The 14096-nt window shown below is 37.3% G+C and overlaps 2 protein-coding genes across 5 annotated transcripts in view; one reads left to right on the top strand and one right to left on the bottom strand.

The window, feature by feature from the left end:
- Window positions 1-14096, top strand: part of mtgo (miles to go) — a 102961-nt gene that overhangs the window by 76139 nt on the left and 12726 nt on the right. For 2 of the 4 annotated variants that reach the window (XM_043211501.2, XM_070277805.1), the window contains one exon: window positions 280-330. The exons of the other annotated variants lie outside the window; for them this stretch is intronic. In XM_043211501.2, coding sequence (XP_043067436.1) covers window positions 280-330 — 51 coding nt within the window. The remainder of the gene's footprint in view (window positions 1-279; window positions 331-14096) is intronic. 4 annotated transcript variants of the gene reach the window in all.
- LOC122321489 (C-type lectin 37Db-like) lies at window positions 11443-12119 on the bottom strand. The gene has a single exon (XM_043211503.2). The coding sequence runs from the start codon at window positions 12102-12104 to the stop codon at window positions 11466-11468; it is 639 nt and encodes a 212-aa protein (XP_043067438.1). The 5' UTR covers window positions 12105-12119; the 3' UTR covers window positions 11443-11465.

A 14096-nucleotide genomic window follows, 5' to 3' on the forward strand; every position in this document is an offset into this window, starting at 1 on the left:
GTAATCAATTTAATTCGCTGGCAGTGTATTTCAAACTCAACAACAGATGGCCATTTCATATTTGAAATTATATTTGCGGTTTCTTTCAACACATATGTACGTGCCACATGTAGCCAATGGCAATATTTAAAATGTACAATTTAAAATATGTAAACATGCGTAAATATGTGAATGGATAATTAGGCTTCCCCCCCTATAAACCCTTTAAGCTCTTTAAGCTGTGATTATACTTTGTATAAAATTTATACTAATTTGTTTATTACTTTTATATAATTTCAGGTAAGCTACAATCAAAGATGATTACGTATACGCACCGTGTCGGCTTGAAGTGTAAGTGCAAGTGGCGAATTCCATTTCAATTTCAATTAAGCTCCAATGGGATTATGGGTGCTTGGCTTGTCGGTTTGGTTTGTTTGTGTGCATCTGACCGTGCAACAAGGTCAGACGTAAAAGTTTCAGTTTTATTTCCTTGCTCCTTTGGCTACTTTTTTTTTTGCCTTTGGCAGTTATGCAATCCTTACGCCCGGCAGGAAGTCCATCTTTCGCTTTGGGGTCTTGGCAAGCAATACCATATCCTGCAGTGGCCCCACCCCCGCCACATAGGGAGAGGTGGTGGTGGTGGGCCACCCCTTTTGGCCTTTTTTATTGCCACGTGCGAAAATGCGGCAAAAGTTTTACGAGGTCAGGGTGAAGATGCTGCTTCTACTTTAGCTCAAGATGATGATGTCACTTGGGTGAAATAATTTGATACAACAAAATCAAATAGTCTGGTGCTGGAAGAGGAGAACAATTTGCATGCCAAGTAGCAGATATCCCTGCTACTGTTCAGTTTCTTGAGCAAATAGATGGATTTTTCGTAAGTAATTCAGTAATTTGCAAACTGACAAAAGTCTTTCAAGCTTCTGACACTTGTTGCCGCACAAAAGCACACCAAAAAGAGCCAAAATCCAAGACAACGTCAACAACTTTGGCAGGGCCACGCCCTAACCATTTTCCAGAACGCCCTCGACTCGTATGCAAAGTGCAGACGTTTGGGGGATTGTCTTTTGGGTATTTCCAAGTATTCTCTCAGTATCTCAAATGGAGCGGAATCAAAGTCTCACATGTCTGGCAGCTTCGAGCTGCTGGCCTGAGCTCGATTCAATTCAATTCAATTAAAAGCCGGCACACGCCGCACCCAAAAAACCAAGACAGCCAGCAAAAAAGTTGAAATAAAATACAGAAATTGTTTGCCTGAAGTTTGAGGATAGTTGATGGCTTTAAAATACTCTTTTTTATTGTTTTTTTTGTAGCTTTAAAATTAATAAAAAAATTTTAAGGGCCTTATCAAATTCAATTGCAAAGCAATCTGCAGTCTTCTGGGTGGATTCGTGTCAGTGAACACTGGAAATCCGATTAAAAACCAACTGAAATTCAGCGAATCGTTATGCCATATCTCGTTGATTTTTCCCTTTTTTCCCCTTTTTTTTTTTTTGTATTTCTGGCATAGGGAAAATTTCAATTCATGTTAGCATTTTGTTTTTTTTTATTCATGTTGACTTACTTATTTTTGCGCGGGCGTGGCATTGCAGCGCACTTGCCACAAATTATTCAATCTGCGGACCTGGCTGTGCCATTCACTTTTCCCCATTAACTCCGCTGGAGTTTCTGCGGCATTTCTGTGGGAAAATTAAAGGGAAGTTGGAAATGACGGGAATGACGGTCACTTGACGGTGAGGTTTTCCCTCTGGCTTTTTCACTTTTCTCCTACTCATGTTTTTTTTCACTGTTTTTGTAATTTGTAATTTTTGCTTTGATGAGTCACATAATGCCGCTGCCTCTGGAAAGGAGTGGAAAATTTCACTTTGCAATGTGCAGGTTGCAGTGGTCCTCCCACTTTCCCTTTCGGGTTGGGTTCTATTTGCACAACTGAACAGCAATTAATTCTAATTATGAGTATTTCTTTTTTAATTTCAATTGCTCTTAAATGTTTCTAAAATATTACGTTTTGTTTAACCTTTAAAGTGCGTGTATTTCATAACTTGTTTAACTTTAAATTACCTTTCTAATGCCCTTCGGTTAGCTACCTCGGGCCACTGCAAAAGCAATAATCCGAAGTAGTGATTAATTTTGCATATTCAATGGACTTGCATGTTTAATTAGGATCTATGTAAATTTTGCCAGAATCTCCTCAGGGAATGTGCTGCACTGACTTTTGGACTTGCCCTGCAGTCACCTTAAGCCGATAAGCTCTATCTCGGTCTCCTGTTTGGTCAACAAACTTTATAGAAATAATTATCAAGATACCCAGTTACATAAGAGGAAGCAAATATAAATAAAAGAATGTAAATTGACAAATAATTGTTTGCTTTTTTTTTTGTATTTGCCTGCGTATCTGCAGCTGCAAGTGCTGTATCTTTGAAATGCAAATTAAAACTGGAGAGCCAGATGCACCAAATATAATTCACTTAAGAAGCCGCTGCCCCTTCATGGAGTGCCGGGAGTGAAGTGGTGACTCACATCCTCAATTTACGTACGTTGTTTACATTTTTGTGGCCCCTGTGTTCATTCATAAATAAGTTGTTGAGGGACAGTCGACCTTATCGCTCCAGACGTGTGACGACAATGCATGAGCCCTCTAAAAATCGCCCCAAAGAAATCTCTGAAGAATTCTTTGTAGAATCACGAACAATCGAAACCCATAAATCAAAGCCAGTGAGTCATATGATCGAAAATGTTACTCCCAAACTAATTCGGGTTTAGTAGGTATATCCGGTTAAAGGTTTTAAACCAATTTGAACAGGTTCTGAGAAATTAGCAGAAATCTCAGGAATTTCCAGTCAAATATTTGGCAAACCCCTTTAACTGGAGGTTTCTTAAAAAGATGACTAATGGATGACTAATGTAGAACAGGAGGTTTATAAAAATAAATATTTATACCTTTATCTAAAAACCCACCTTTTTCTTTAGGCCATTAATTATAATAAACTTTTATTGGTTTGCTAACACAACAAGTTAATCAACCGCATCTTTTATCTTAGTATACAAGCTAAACTTTTACTAAAGTTTATGAAAGAGTTGCCCCTATCTTGTCACGTCCGATTCACCAGGTGGTGGTATCAACTTTTACTTTTTTTCAATGTGTTGCTAATATTCTGTTGGCCAACTTAAGTTTCTTAATTAAATTCAAGTTCAAAGACCTGCCAGCCTCTGCCAGCCTCTCTACCAGTTCGCCCTGTGTGCCATATAAATTCATGTCAACATGTCTGAGGCAGACGTTTCCCTCGTTTTTATATATTTATAATTTTGTTATTGCTTTTTTTTTTGCGCTTCTACCTCTTGGCAGTTTTGGGGCTGGGCCTGCTAATGAAATAATTAAAAAAATAGTTTCCGCCGCCACTGGCAGGCAGTGCAAAACAAAAACCATAAAAGTGTCAACTGCAGTTGATGAAAAAAAAAACCCCAGAGACTGTGCAAAAAAAAAACCCAAAATGTTGGAAAACTTATTTTTTTTTGCACTGAAAAAATTTCAAAGCTTAAAGAATGTGCGTGCGTGCATGGCTTGCATGCGAAGGAGAGGGCGGTTGGGGCAAAGCTTCGTGGCAGGCAGTCACGGCATGCGAAATGCATCTATTAGATACGCAAGTGTGCGAAGTGACTGCGAAATGCGGTTAACTGCATTGGCAGCCAACGCAGGTTGTTTTTTTTTTGTTTTTTCTTTCAACCATTTACTATTTACCGTTAGAGCCAAGCCAAGCCACACTACTCCAGCCGGAGTTGAAGTTGCAAGTCGAAGCTCTAGCTGTATCTCAAGCCATAGTTGTAAATGTATCTGTATCTGCAAAGCCGAAGCTGAAGTATTTGGGTCACTCGTTGCCGCTTGGCTGCCACTCGAAGTCGTCTAATGCCTCCTCCGATGGAATGGCCATGGCTAAGACTAGCAGTCGTTTCTTCAACAGCCACTTATTCTTTTTTATTTTTTTTATTTTATTATTATTACTATTAGTAGTTGTTAAAAAAAATATCCAATTTCTAATATCACACTTAACACCTTGAAGCACCCTTCCCGTAAATTTTTATTTTGGCAAGTGCCTGCCCTCTTTAAAAGTGTTTACATTTATTTTTTGCACTGTATGTGATAAGCAAATTCACAAATTCCCGAATTCGCCAAGTGTGTGTGGGTTAATTTGAAAGTTTCAACTGTCACAAATGTTATAAATGTTATAATTGACGGCGGGCACTTACGAGCAGTGCCAACCAAAAGGCAGAATCTGAATCTGTAGCTGTAGATGTATCTGTATCCGTGCCTTTGTTATGCGGATATGTATCTCACGGATGCAGTTCAAATTTCGTTATGCTCGTGTTTTTTTATTTTTGTGAGCATTTGGCCTGTTAAGTGCCTTTAAGTGAGGCATTGAGTGACAATGCCTCGAGATTACGCCCACACATCCAGCACTCGACTAAATGCAAAACAAAAGAGCTATCTTGGTGAGTAATGCACTCTTGCTCTACTTTTCGCATAGAAAAGACATTTTTCTTGCAGTTCTGTAACTGCGTTCTATAAGTTAAATAGTTTATTCTTAGAATGAGATCAGCAGTTGAGAGTTTTTTATAGGAAAAGTTTACCAGTTCCTTTTGTTAAGTGCTCTATATAAAGGCCAACTTAATTGTTTATTTTTACCAGTAAAACACCATCTTAAATATGCAATTTGCATTTTCCAAATTTAATTTCCCATGACAAAAAATAAAAACATTGGTAGAAGCTATTATGAAGATAAATTAATGGGCATTATGACCAAAAACTCCAAAACAAAAACTGGCAAGGTCAATTGCGAAAATATTCATCAACAAGACTCTGATTTGGCCTCTAAGTCTTTAACGTATTTTGTGTGAGAATGTGTGGGATTTTGCAGATTTCGATTCAGATTCCAATGGCCAATGTATATCTTTATTAACAAATAATGTTCGTGGGAAACTCCAGAGAAGATCTCGAAAGAAAAAGACGTGACTTTGAATATTTTAGTGATACAATTGGATAGAGAAATAACCATACCTATACAGATTGGAGAATGCAATTTATGAAATTGTATCTGTGACCCGTTAAATGTCTAATTATGCACAGATACAGTATGTGTATCTTGTGTTCTGGCTTGAATTTTATTACGAATTTTCTAAAACTTTTCAAGAAAAGAAAAATCTAAAGAAATTTCTTTTATTTTTCTGTCTCTTTTGGATGATGAAAATCTTTGGGGCTGCTGTGCTACTTTGGCAATGGAATTTTCTCGTTTTCCGTTTTGCTAATTTCTGCGCATTTGGCTTCGGCTTTGGCTCTGCCATTTTCACTTTGCCATTCATGACTTGGCTCTAGCTCTGGCTCTGGCTCTGGCTCTAGCCTGGCTTTTGGGCTGCGTGTTTATTGCATCCGTTTTGTGGCATACTTTTCGTGTTGCCTTTGTTTTTTTTATACATTTTTTTTTTTGTATTTTTTTGTAGCTGCAGCTAAGCACGAAGCGGATATTGTCACTTTTGCAATTACAACGCGCATAACTTTGCACAACAACACCAGCAACTGCATCAGCACGCTATATAGAAAATTGCCTTGGCATCGGGAGCTAAAAAAAAAAATTATACAAAAAAAAATGTATAAAAAAGCGAGGCAAACAATGAATGAAAATAAAGAGAAAGAGCTCCTGGGGGAAAGAAACGATTCAGAGATAAGCAATAAAAATTTCATTAAAAATAATAAAAGAATAAAGATAAGACTGAATATACAATGGAATTGAAAATAATTCAGCAAAGCACCATTAAGCAGCAAAATAAATGAGATCAAGGAAAAGGCAACGGAATCAAATCAAATCAGAGAGATTATCTCAAAAAAGATGATATTTCGCATCAGCTTTTATAGTCAGTGTAGGGGCGCACGTGTTAAATAATTCAAATAAACTGGATTGTTAAAAGGCCCAAAATAAAATCTCACCAAAATTGGCAACATAAATTAGCAGGTCTAGAAAATCTAGGTTATAAACTACGTATCTAGCCCGGAACTTGATTTTAAAATCTTCAAACTGGTCAAAATCATTATCCATTTTAGTTATTTTTGCCATTTTCGTCTCCCACCTTATTAACTCAAAACAATTGTTTGTATAATAGTATACCAACCGCATTCGTTCCAGCCTCAATAATCTGTGATCTTCCCAAGAAATTTAAAAAAAAGCTGAAAAAAACCAAAATTGTCGACAACTTTCACATTTTTTGGCCACAATGAAAACAAAAATATTTCTTCAGAGCGATCAACTTTGGCATATTTTTTACTTTCAAGCCCCCTTGTAGAGAAAAAAAATCTAAAGGCGCGTGCAAAAGACAAACACACAAAAAAAAATAATAATAATAATAAAAAAAAGAGTCTTTTGTAAAAAATACACAAAGTTCAACGAACGCGAATGAAAAAAAAAGAAACCAAACAAAAAACTCTTAAAAAAGAGATGAAAAAAATTGTTATAAACATTGGCAAGCATATAATTAACACAACAAAGTGCAAAAAAAAGAGAAAAAAAAATTTAAGAAAAAAATTGTTTAACAATTTTTACTTGGCAGCCAAAAAACTGCCAAGATGTTTGCCAAAGAATTGCCAAAGATTCTCTGCCGAAAGGCGGCAAATAAAATGCTTAGTGAAATTCCAGAGAAAATGAATAAATTTTTATATACCCCTAATAAAACTGATAAAAAAAATGAATAATGAATATATATACGAACAGTTCGAAAAACGCATTCAATCAAAGACCACTCAGTCATCCAGCAAAGTCGCAAAAAAAAAAATAATTAAATAACTTTGTTCAGAATTTCTGACGACAAAAGTCGCAAAAAAAAGCACGGCTTCAAAGCAAATAATTAAGAAAAAATTCCGGCTATAAATTGTTGACGCTGTTCAGCAAAAAATTTGGTGTTTGTCAAGAAACAAAAAAAGTTTTATTAAAACTTGTTTATAGAGTGGAAACTAATGACTTTATACTCAAATGCAATTGAATTTTAAGCGCTGCTATTTTCGTAAATTTCCGCGAATTCGTTAATGAAAAGAATTGGGTTCTTTAAACAAAAAAGCTATATTCTTCAAGCTCAAACAAATAAATTGGGCTGTCTGTGAAATTTGTTTGAACTGAGACAATTCAGATTAATTTTTTATTAAGTTTCGTCTTTGAGTCTCATCTGAAATTCGGCAAATCAGAGGCCATTAACAGGCGTGACGACAATAACAGAGAGTCGAGTCAGAAAACAAAAATTAATACTGCCATAAAACAATCGTAAAATATGTTAAATAAAAGAAATTGAAATCCATAAACGTATACACATAAATATGTGAATATGTGGTGAATATATAGGTGACGCCATAGGACTTGTCAGGACCCCAAACAACAGACAGAGTCATGCCTGACATATGTGGATGACAGTTAAAATTCTTTGGCAAGTTTTCAATAAATTGGGCTTAAATCACGTAGAAAAACTACAAGAAAGTTTTCGATAAACAAACAATATACTTTTTCCCTTTGCCAATAATTAAATTAAATAACAAACAAACAAGTAATTGAAGTGTATTCGTGCGTAGCTAGAAACCACAAATTTCCAGAAATTATTAGGTTGAATTATCCACAATTTCCATTCGCCAAAAAAAAAGAGCTTCAATTAGATGTGTTTAATTTGTATTTTACGCCTGAATATTCTTTGCCCAGAAAGGGTTTACTTGTGACGGGCCCTCAAAATAAAGAGAAAAAAAAGAAGGATGATTAATTAAGGTTATTTTGATTAATGTTTAACCCCGAACCCCAAGGTCTTGGCACACAAATCAGCGGAGCGAGCGAATGACGAGCGAGAACCCTTCAAGAGGCAAGAAAACAATGACCATAAGACCACACAATAACCTATCCATTTTAATATATACATAATATATATACTTACCCTTCATATACAATATCCCACTGACCCAAATCTCGGGCAACACCTTGAGCCCAAAACAAGGAAAAAACCGGGACTCAACAGCTGGGCAAATATTTGATCTGGTTGCGGTTCAGTGGCTCTCAAACCGTGACAGGTGCAAATTGTTGAACCTGCCACTGTCTGTGTGTCCCTTTAGCACACCTGTACTGGGTCACACACACAAGCACACACTCCCACATATAGAAGTTTTGCTTTTGCTACCTTCCTCCTTGTTTTGTTTGTGTATATGTTTTTTTTGTGTTGGTCCTGTCCAAGTTTTATTGGTCTACGTCTGAGTTAAGTCTGTTAGAATTTTCTTGTCGTTTCAGGCTTGTTTTTTTTTTTTGCTGCCATGTTTTCATGTCCTTGAAGTATCCTTAATGGCTGCGGCCTTATAAATCTTCTTTTTGGACAAAATGGCGCAGCACGTAAATCGGTATATCTGTATATACATACATACGCGTGTATACGCCACAGTCTTTGTCTGCTCCAAGGGATATAAATTATTTTCTGGTCCGGCTATCAGCGAAACGTAACTTTGTTCTATGTATCTTTTCACTTTTGTTTTGCCAACTAATTGTGCCGCCTTTCGGCTTTGCTGTTGCCTTACTTTTTTACCTCCAAAGTCTCTCATTGCTTTGCATGTGCTGAACAATTTATGAGCACTGCGGCTTAGAAGTCCAACAGAAAAAAAAAGCGCAGCAGCATCGCTTGTCGCGGCATAAATAAAATTAATTATTCAGGCAAAAAGGCAACGACTTCGACTTTGGCTTTGACTACAGAAATGGCAAAAAAGCGGCATACTGGCCAAAATCCACAAAAGACCAAAAGCATTGCCGTAAAAGTCAAGACCATCGGAGATTTAAAATTTAAGTGCCACCAAAAAAGCAAAAGTTGCAGCTATCCAAACAGTTAAAAATAAAATATTAAATATTAAAATTAAATAAATTATTTATCTTCAATTACTATATATACTTTTAAATCTAGGTAAAGCCTTAATCTAAGTAATTAATCCTTAACTTAAACCTCAATCTTGTTTCCCTTTTGGTTTGCAAAGAATCCTAGATTTGCAATTTGTCCTGATGAAATCCTGCTGGAAAAGAGCTCAGAGAAAGGCTACAAATACAAAACAAAGACTAACCTTTAGCCTGACAGATGACCACGCCCACTGGCAAGTTGCCGCCCACTGACTTGGCGTGAAGTCTGCGGGAAAGAAATTAATTACGCACGCTTTAAATTTGATTTCATTTGTTTTCGTTCCGTTCGTTTCGCTCCAAGTTGTGTTAGGTCCGCTTAACTGCACTTGAAAAAATTAGGAAATTCTATAATTTTATAATTACGATTTTAAAGAAATTTTCCATTGTTTTTAAACATACTTTACAATTTTTAAAAACCAATTATCATGATTTTTGAAGGATTTTAATAATTCTGGTTTGCGTTATTGTTCAAACATATATCCTTTTTTATTCGCTCTCTGTTGAGCCTTAAACTTTTTCTTTTTTTTTGAACCTTTAGTCCTAGACCACCCCACTTTTTTTTATACCCCTTGCCCTTTACCTCCCCCATTTTCTTTGGTCATTCGTCTTCCATTTCGTGTTTTAATGAGCTTCATGCGCCACACGCTGATTTCGCTTTCTTCGCTGCTTCTTCTTTGTTTCGCTCTGGCTTGTTATTATTATTGTTTCTCCCTCTCCCCGTCACTGGCCCCATGCCCCAAGTAGTCACCACCCCAATCCTCCATGCCCCAATCCAAATGTATTTAATTTTTTGTTTTTTGTTTTTTCCACTCAATGGCAAATTGCAAATTGCGGGTTAGCATTTCTTAATGTCAATGCCATTGAAGAGGGCAGCAGAAGAATGAAGAATGGGGGGCTTTGGGGGGGGATCAAAAGAAACAAACAGAAATGGTAAACTTTAGATAGAGACTGATCTTCAGGATAACCTTGACAAAATCTATAAGATACTACTTTAAGAAAAAAATGCTTTACAAGTGAATGGCCCAAAATCGTTACTTAAAATTCTTACAAATACACTCTCTTTGCACTGAAAAAAATACTTTCTTTTATATTTTTTAATTTCATTCCCTTTTTCTCAGTGCCATCTCCTTCAAACGAAACATTTTCATTTCATTTTCCTTATTTTTTCGGTTTAAGTGCGCAAGTTAATTGAATTGGGGCTTATGCCCGGGTGGATGCGAACAGCTACAGTCTCTACTAATTGTTAATTGCCTGGGGGTGGCCACCAAGCAGAGGAACAGTCAGTCAGAAGAAAAAAAAAAGAAAACAAGCCAGAAGCGCCGCATGCATTTATGGTAATGCGAATCCTGAGCTGAGAGCTGCGAATTGCGAGCTGCGAACATCGAAGCCAAAAAACTCAGCGGGTGAAAGAAAAAGCACGCCATGAGGCAAATTGGAGTGCCGGATCAGGGCCAAGAGTGCAACAAATTGAAAGTGTTAATGAATGTGGCTAGAATGGGCAGGACGAAATAATTAAACAAGCTGATTAAGTGGCCCAATAAATGCTGTCCAAGAGGGCCAAAAAGGGGCAATTGAAAATGAAAAGTTCAAGTTCTTATTAAAGTGTGCATTTTCATGCATAGCCCAGTATAGTAATCCCCAGTCTTTAAGCTTATTTGCTCATTATTAAGCCTAATAAAATCCAAGCAAGCCTAATCCAATCAGAAACCCGGAAAATTGTTACCATAGCATTTTATCGTCCCTGTGTTCACCTTGCCAAGGGAATCTCACTAATCGACATAAATCTTATAACTAAACCAAAAATACGAGCCATTAGCTCCGCCATTCGGCTGATACATTATGCACCTGATACAGCCGCAGACATTAATTTAAAGCCAGGCCACCCACCCAGCCAACCCCCCGACTTGGCTTTGCTGAGAAGACAGAACCAATAAACCAAACGCTGAATAGCAGGCATCTTCTTCATGTCCCAGACGAAGGTCATAGGGCAGGGGGCAGAGGATGGTGGTAGACCATGGTTTATTGCTCAGACAAGGCGCAGTTTTTCGTTTTAATAACAATATTTACTCATCATAAAGTATAAATGAAGGCATAATGTGTTGACGTGATATATAGTATATATTTTTATATATAATATGCAGACAATATATATATTTTTTTGTGTGGGATTCTGTAATTTTTGTGTGTGTGCTGCGTTGGTCACAGCTGGCTGCCACGCCCTTTCTCCCTGACTGCTGACGTACAAATTTCACGGCTGTTTCAACGCTTTTCCTGTTGTCTCTTAACTTGTTTTCCTTTATTCCTTTATTTTGTGTGGCTTTTTCTTCACTTAGGTGTCATGTGAAATACCAATATTTGCAAGACAGACAGGACAAGGGCAGGAATGAGGTTCTGCAAGTGCCTGGCCTGACTCGTCAATGTTATTGAAAATTTTTAAATAAATAGACAAGCCAGTGAGTGGCAGCTAAAACACTTGAACAAAAAATTAAAGGTCCTAAAAAAAAAAAAATTTAATATATAGTTTTTATATAGGTATTTTATTTAATCCCTTGATTGACAAATAAAATACATTTTTTCATGACAAGCTTTATCAATCATGGTATTGTTTTTCAATACAACACAATGCTCATTAAACGCATGATTGGGTCGTCCCGGAGCCCATTTTATAAAATTTGGCTCAAATCCGGTAGTCAGAGAGCGATACTCGTAGGAGTTTGGATTGCCCCACTCGTTAATATCCGTCCAGTAGTAATCCACCAGGCTAAGGTGCTCTGTCAACGCCTTCATCTCATTCATACTTTGGAGGCTCACTAGATCACCACCCATTTGCCGGCAGAGGTTGGCCGCATCGAAGAAACCGATCTTCTCACGTTCCTCAATATAATATGACTTTTCACCGATTTTCACATAGTTTGGCAGCTGGACCTTGTAGGTGGGTAACGGCCGGAACTTGGTGGATGCCTCGTTCCGAGGCAAGCTGGCCAGTTGGTGCTCCAAATGTTCTAGTTTGGCCTGAGTCTGCATTAGTTTGGTGTCCTGGCGGCCAGTCAAGTAATCCATCATCGGCTGGATGGCATGGAAGCAGTATCCTGCACATTGCTCTTTGAGTGGATCCTCTTCCGAACTTGCCACATCACTGGCTATTAGTGCTAATAGAATAAACGATGCTAGCTTTAACATCTTGAATTTTCAGAAAGACTGAGTGCGATTTCTCAGTGAGATCATCTTATATTTATTCAAGTGGCTACGTATAGAAAATCGCTGATAAGATTGTTATTCTTTTTGGTTTGTTTGGATTCTCTGAACCTCGGACACCTTTCCTTATCAAAGGTGCATCCCCGTGGCAGTCATGCACTGCTTATGTCAGAATAGGGACTTTCCCGGGGTAATGTCATATTTAATCTAAATATTTATGCACTTACTTATATATTTATTACACTTGACACTTTGCTCATTTTGTTTACTTTTTAAATTCCAAATTAAATAAAAAAAGTATTAAGCAAGCAATGTTTATCAGTTGTTATCAAGAGTTCTGTAAAATGTGCTGGAATTTATTTTATTGTTCCAAGTTCATAAAATGTTTGGTGTTTTTAAGCCATTAATATTATTCTTCCACCATTTTTTCTCAGTGTGTGAGCAACCAAAAACGCGAGACGCGTGCAGACTGTTAAATAGCGTTAGGTGGCGCCACTCCAGCCACTTTTCTTGGCTTTTCCTTCTCCCCTCCCCCACTCCTTGTGGCAAAAACATCCTCCTTCGCAAAGTGTGTATGTGTATTTTTTTCCTGCCACCCCTGTACAAGCCATCAATCAATGGGTCTTAGAGCATTTTGTTCCCTTCGATTAGCGGGCAAGCGCTTTACGGGGCGTATGCGCAATTAATGCGATTTGGTTTCTGCTTCAAAAACAAAAACGAAAAACAACAAGAGACTTTAAGAAATTCTGTGCCTTAGCTTTCCATTGAGGAATTCATGAATGTTCTGCTCTAATTGCATTTTGCGAAAGTTGTTTCTTTTCTTATTATATTTCAAGTTTGTTTTTCTGCGTTGGTTTCATCATAATTACCGAGATAATTGCGCACGCATCGTTAATTGGAGATAAATTAATGGAAAGGGAGGGCTAGAGCCCAGGCGAGAGAGACGGGTAGACAGGCAATTAAAGAAAAGGTGTTGATAATGAGCCAACTAACCGCAAATTGGTCTAGATTCGGTTACCAATTACGAGCAATGGAGGAATGAAGGCAGAATGGTAAAGTCCTCTAGATTGGCTTTTTCAAATCAATATTTATTGATCAATTCAGTGCTTCCTCTTGATACCCATTTGCATATATCCTTATATCCTCTGTCAATGTCCTGTCGAACCAAGTGTAAAGTATGATAAATCAATCTCGCCCACACACAAAAAATAACAAAAATAAAAAGAATCGAAAGTTTATTCAACTCCCCGGGCATTCATCATGAATGAATATAAATAAGAGTACGTGGCATCGAATAAATACGTTATTTCGTTTATTTCTCTTACCCATATTTACACTTCTGAATGATAAATTTCTGGACAATAATTCATTAAAACAAATCAAACATTTTTTTATTTAACTTTTGCCATCAGAAACTAAGGCAATTCCTGAATGAATTGTTCGCCGCTCAAAGTTTAGGCTTCAGCTGTTGGTTGAATTGTTATTATTAATTTTATAGACATTTCGTGTGCGTGTCAGAGCCATGACCTCTGACCCCTAAACTAAAGGAAGCCAAGTGGCTCAACAATGCGTAAAAACAGGAAAGCCATAACAATTTGCAATTAGCCCAAGACGTTTGTTTTGACACTGTCTGAGGCCAAAGGGGTGATTAAAGGTGTGTTTTGTTAGCCAAGGACAAGGTCAAGGCATCAGGGCAGAAAATTGCCAAAGAAAATAATTATTTTGCTGAAAAACGAAAAAAGTTATACAGAGCTATGAGTCAAGTCTAAGCTAGTCCTTATTTAAACTTCCCAAAAAATTACACAAAACCAAACTTCCTTGCCTTAATAGTCCTTAATCACTTGAACCGCCCAAGGAGGAGTTCTTGAGTTGAAAACACCTTTTGTCCTGCCAGTCCTTTCATTCTTATGGCCAACTTACACTTTCGCCAGCGAAAGCACACTCGCCAGCCAACTCCTCCAGCCCCAATCGCTCCTT

The sequence above is a fragment of the Drosophila bipectinata genome, chromosome 2L, assembly GCF_030179905.1.
Source record: "Drosophila bipectinata strain 14024-0381.07 chromosome 2L, DbipHiC1v2, whole genome shotgun sequence".
NCBI lineage: Eukaryota > Metazoa > Arthropoda > Insecta > Diptera > Drosophilidae > Drosophila > Drosophila bipectinata.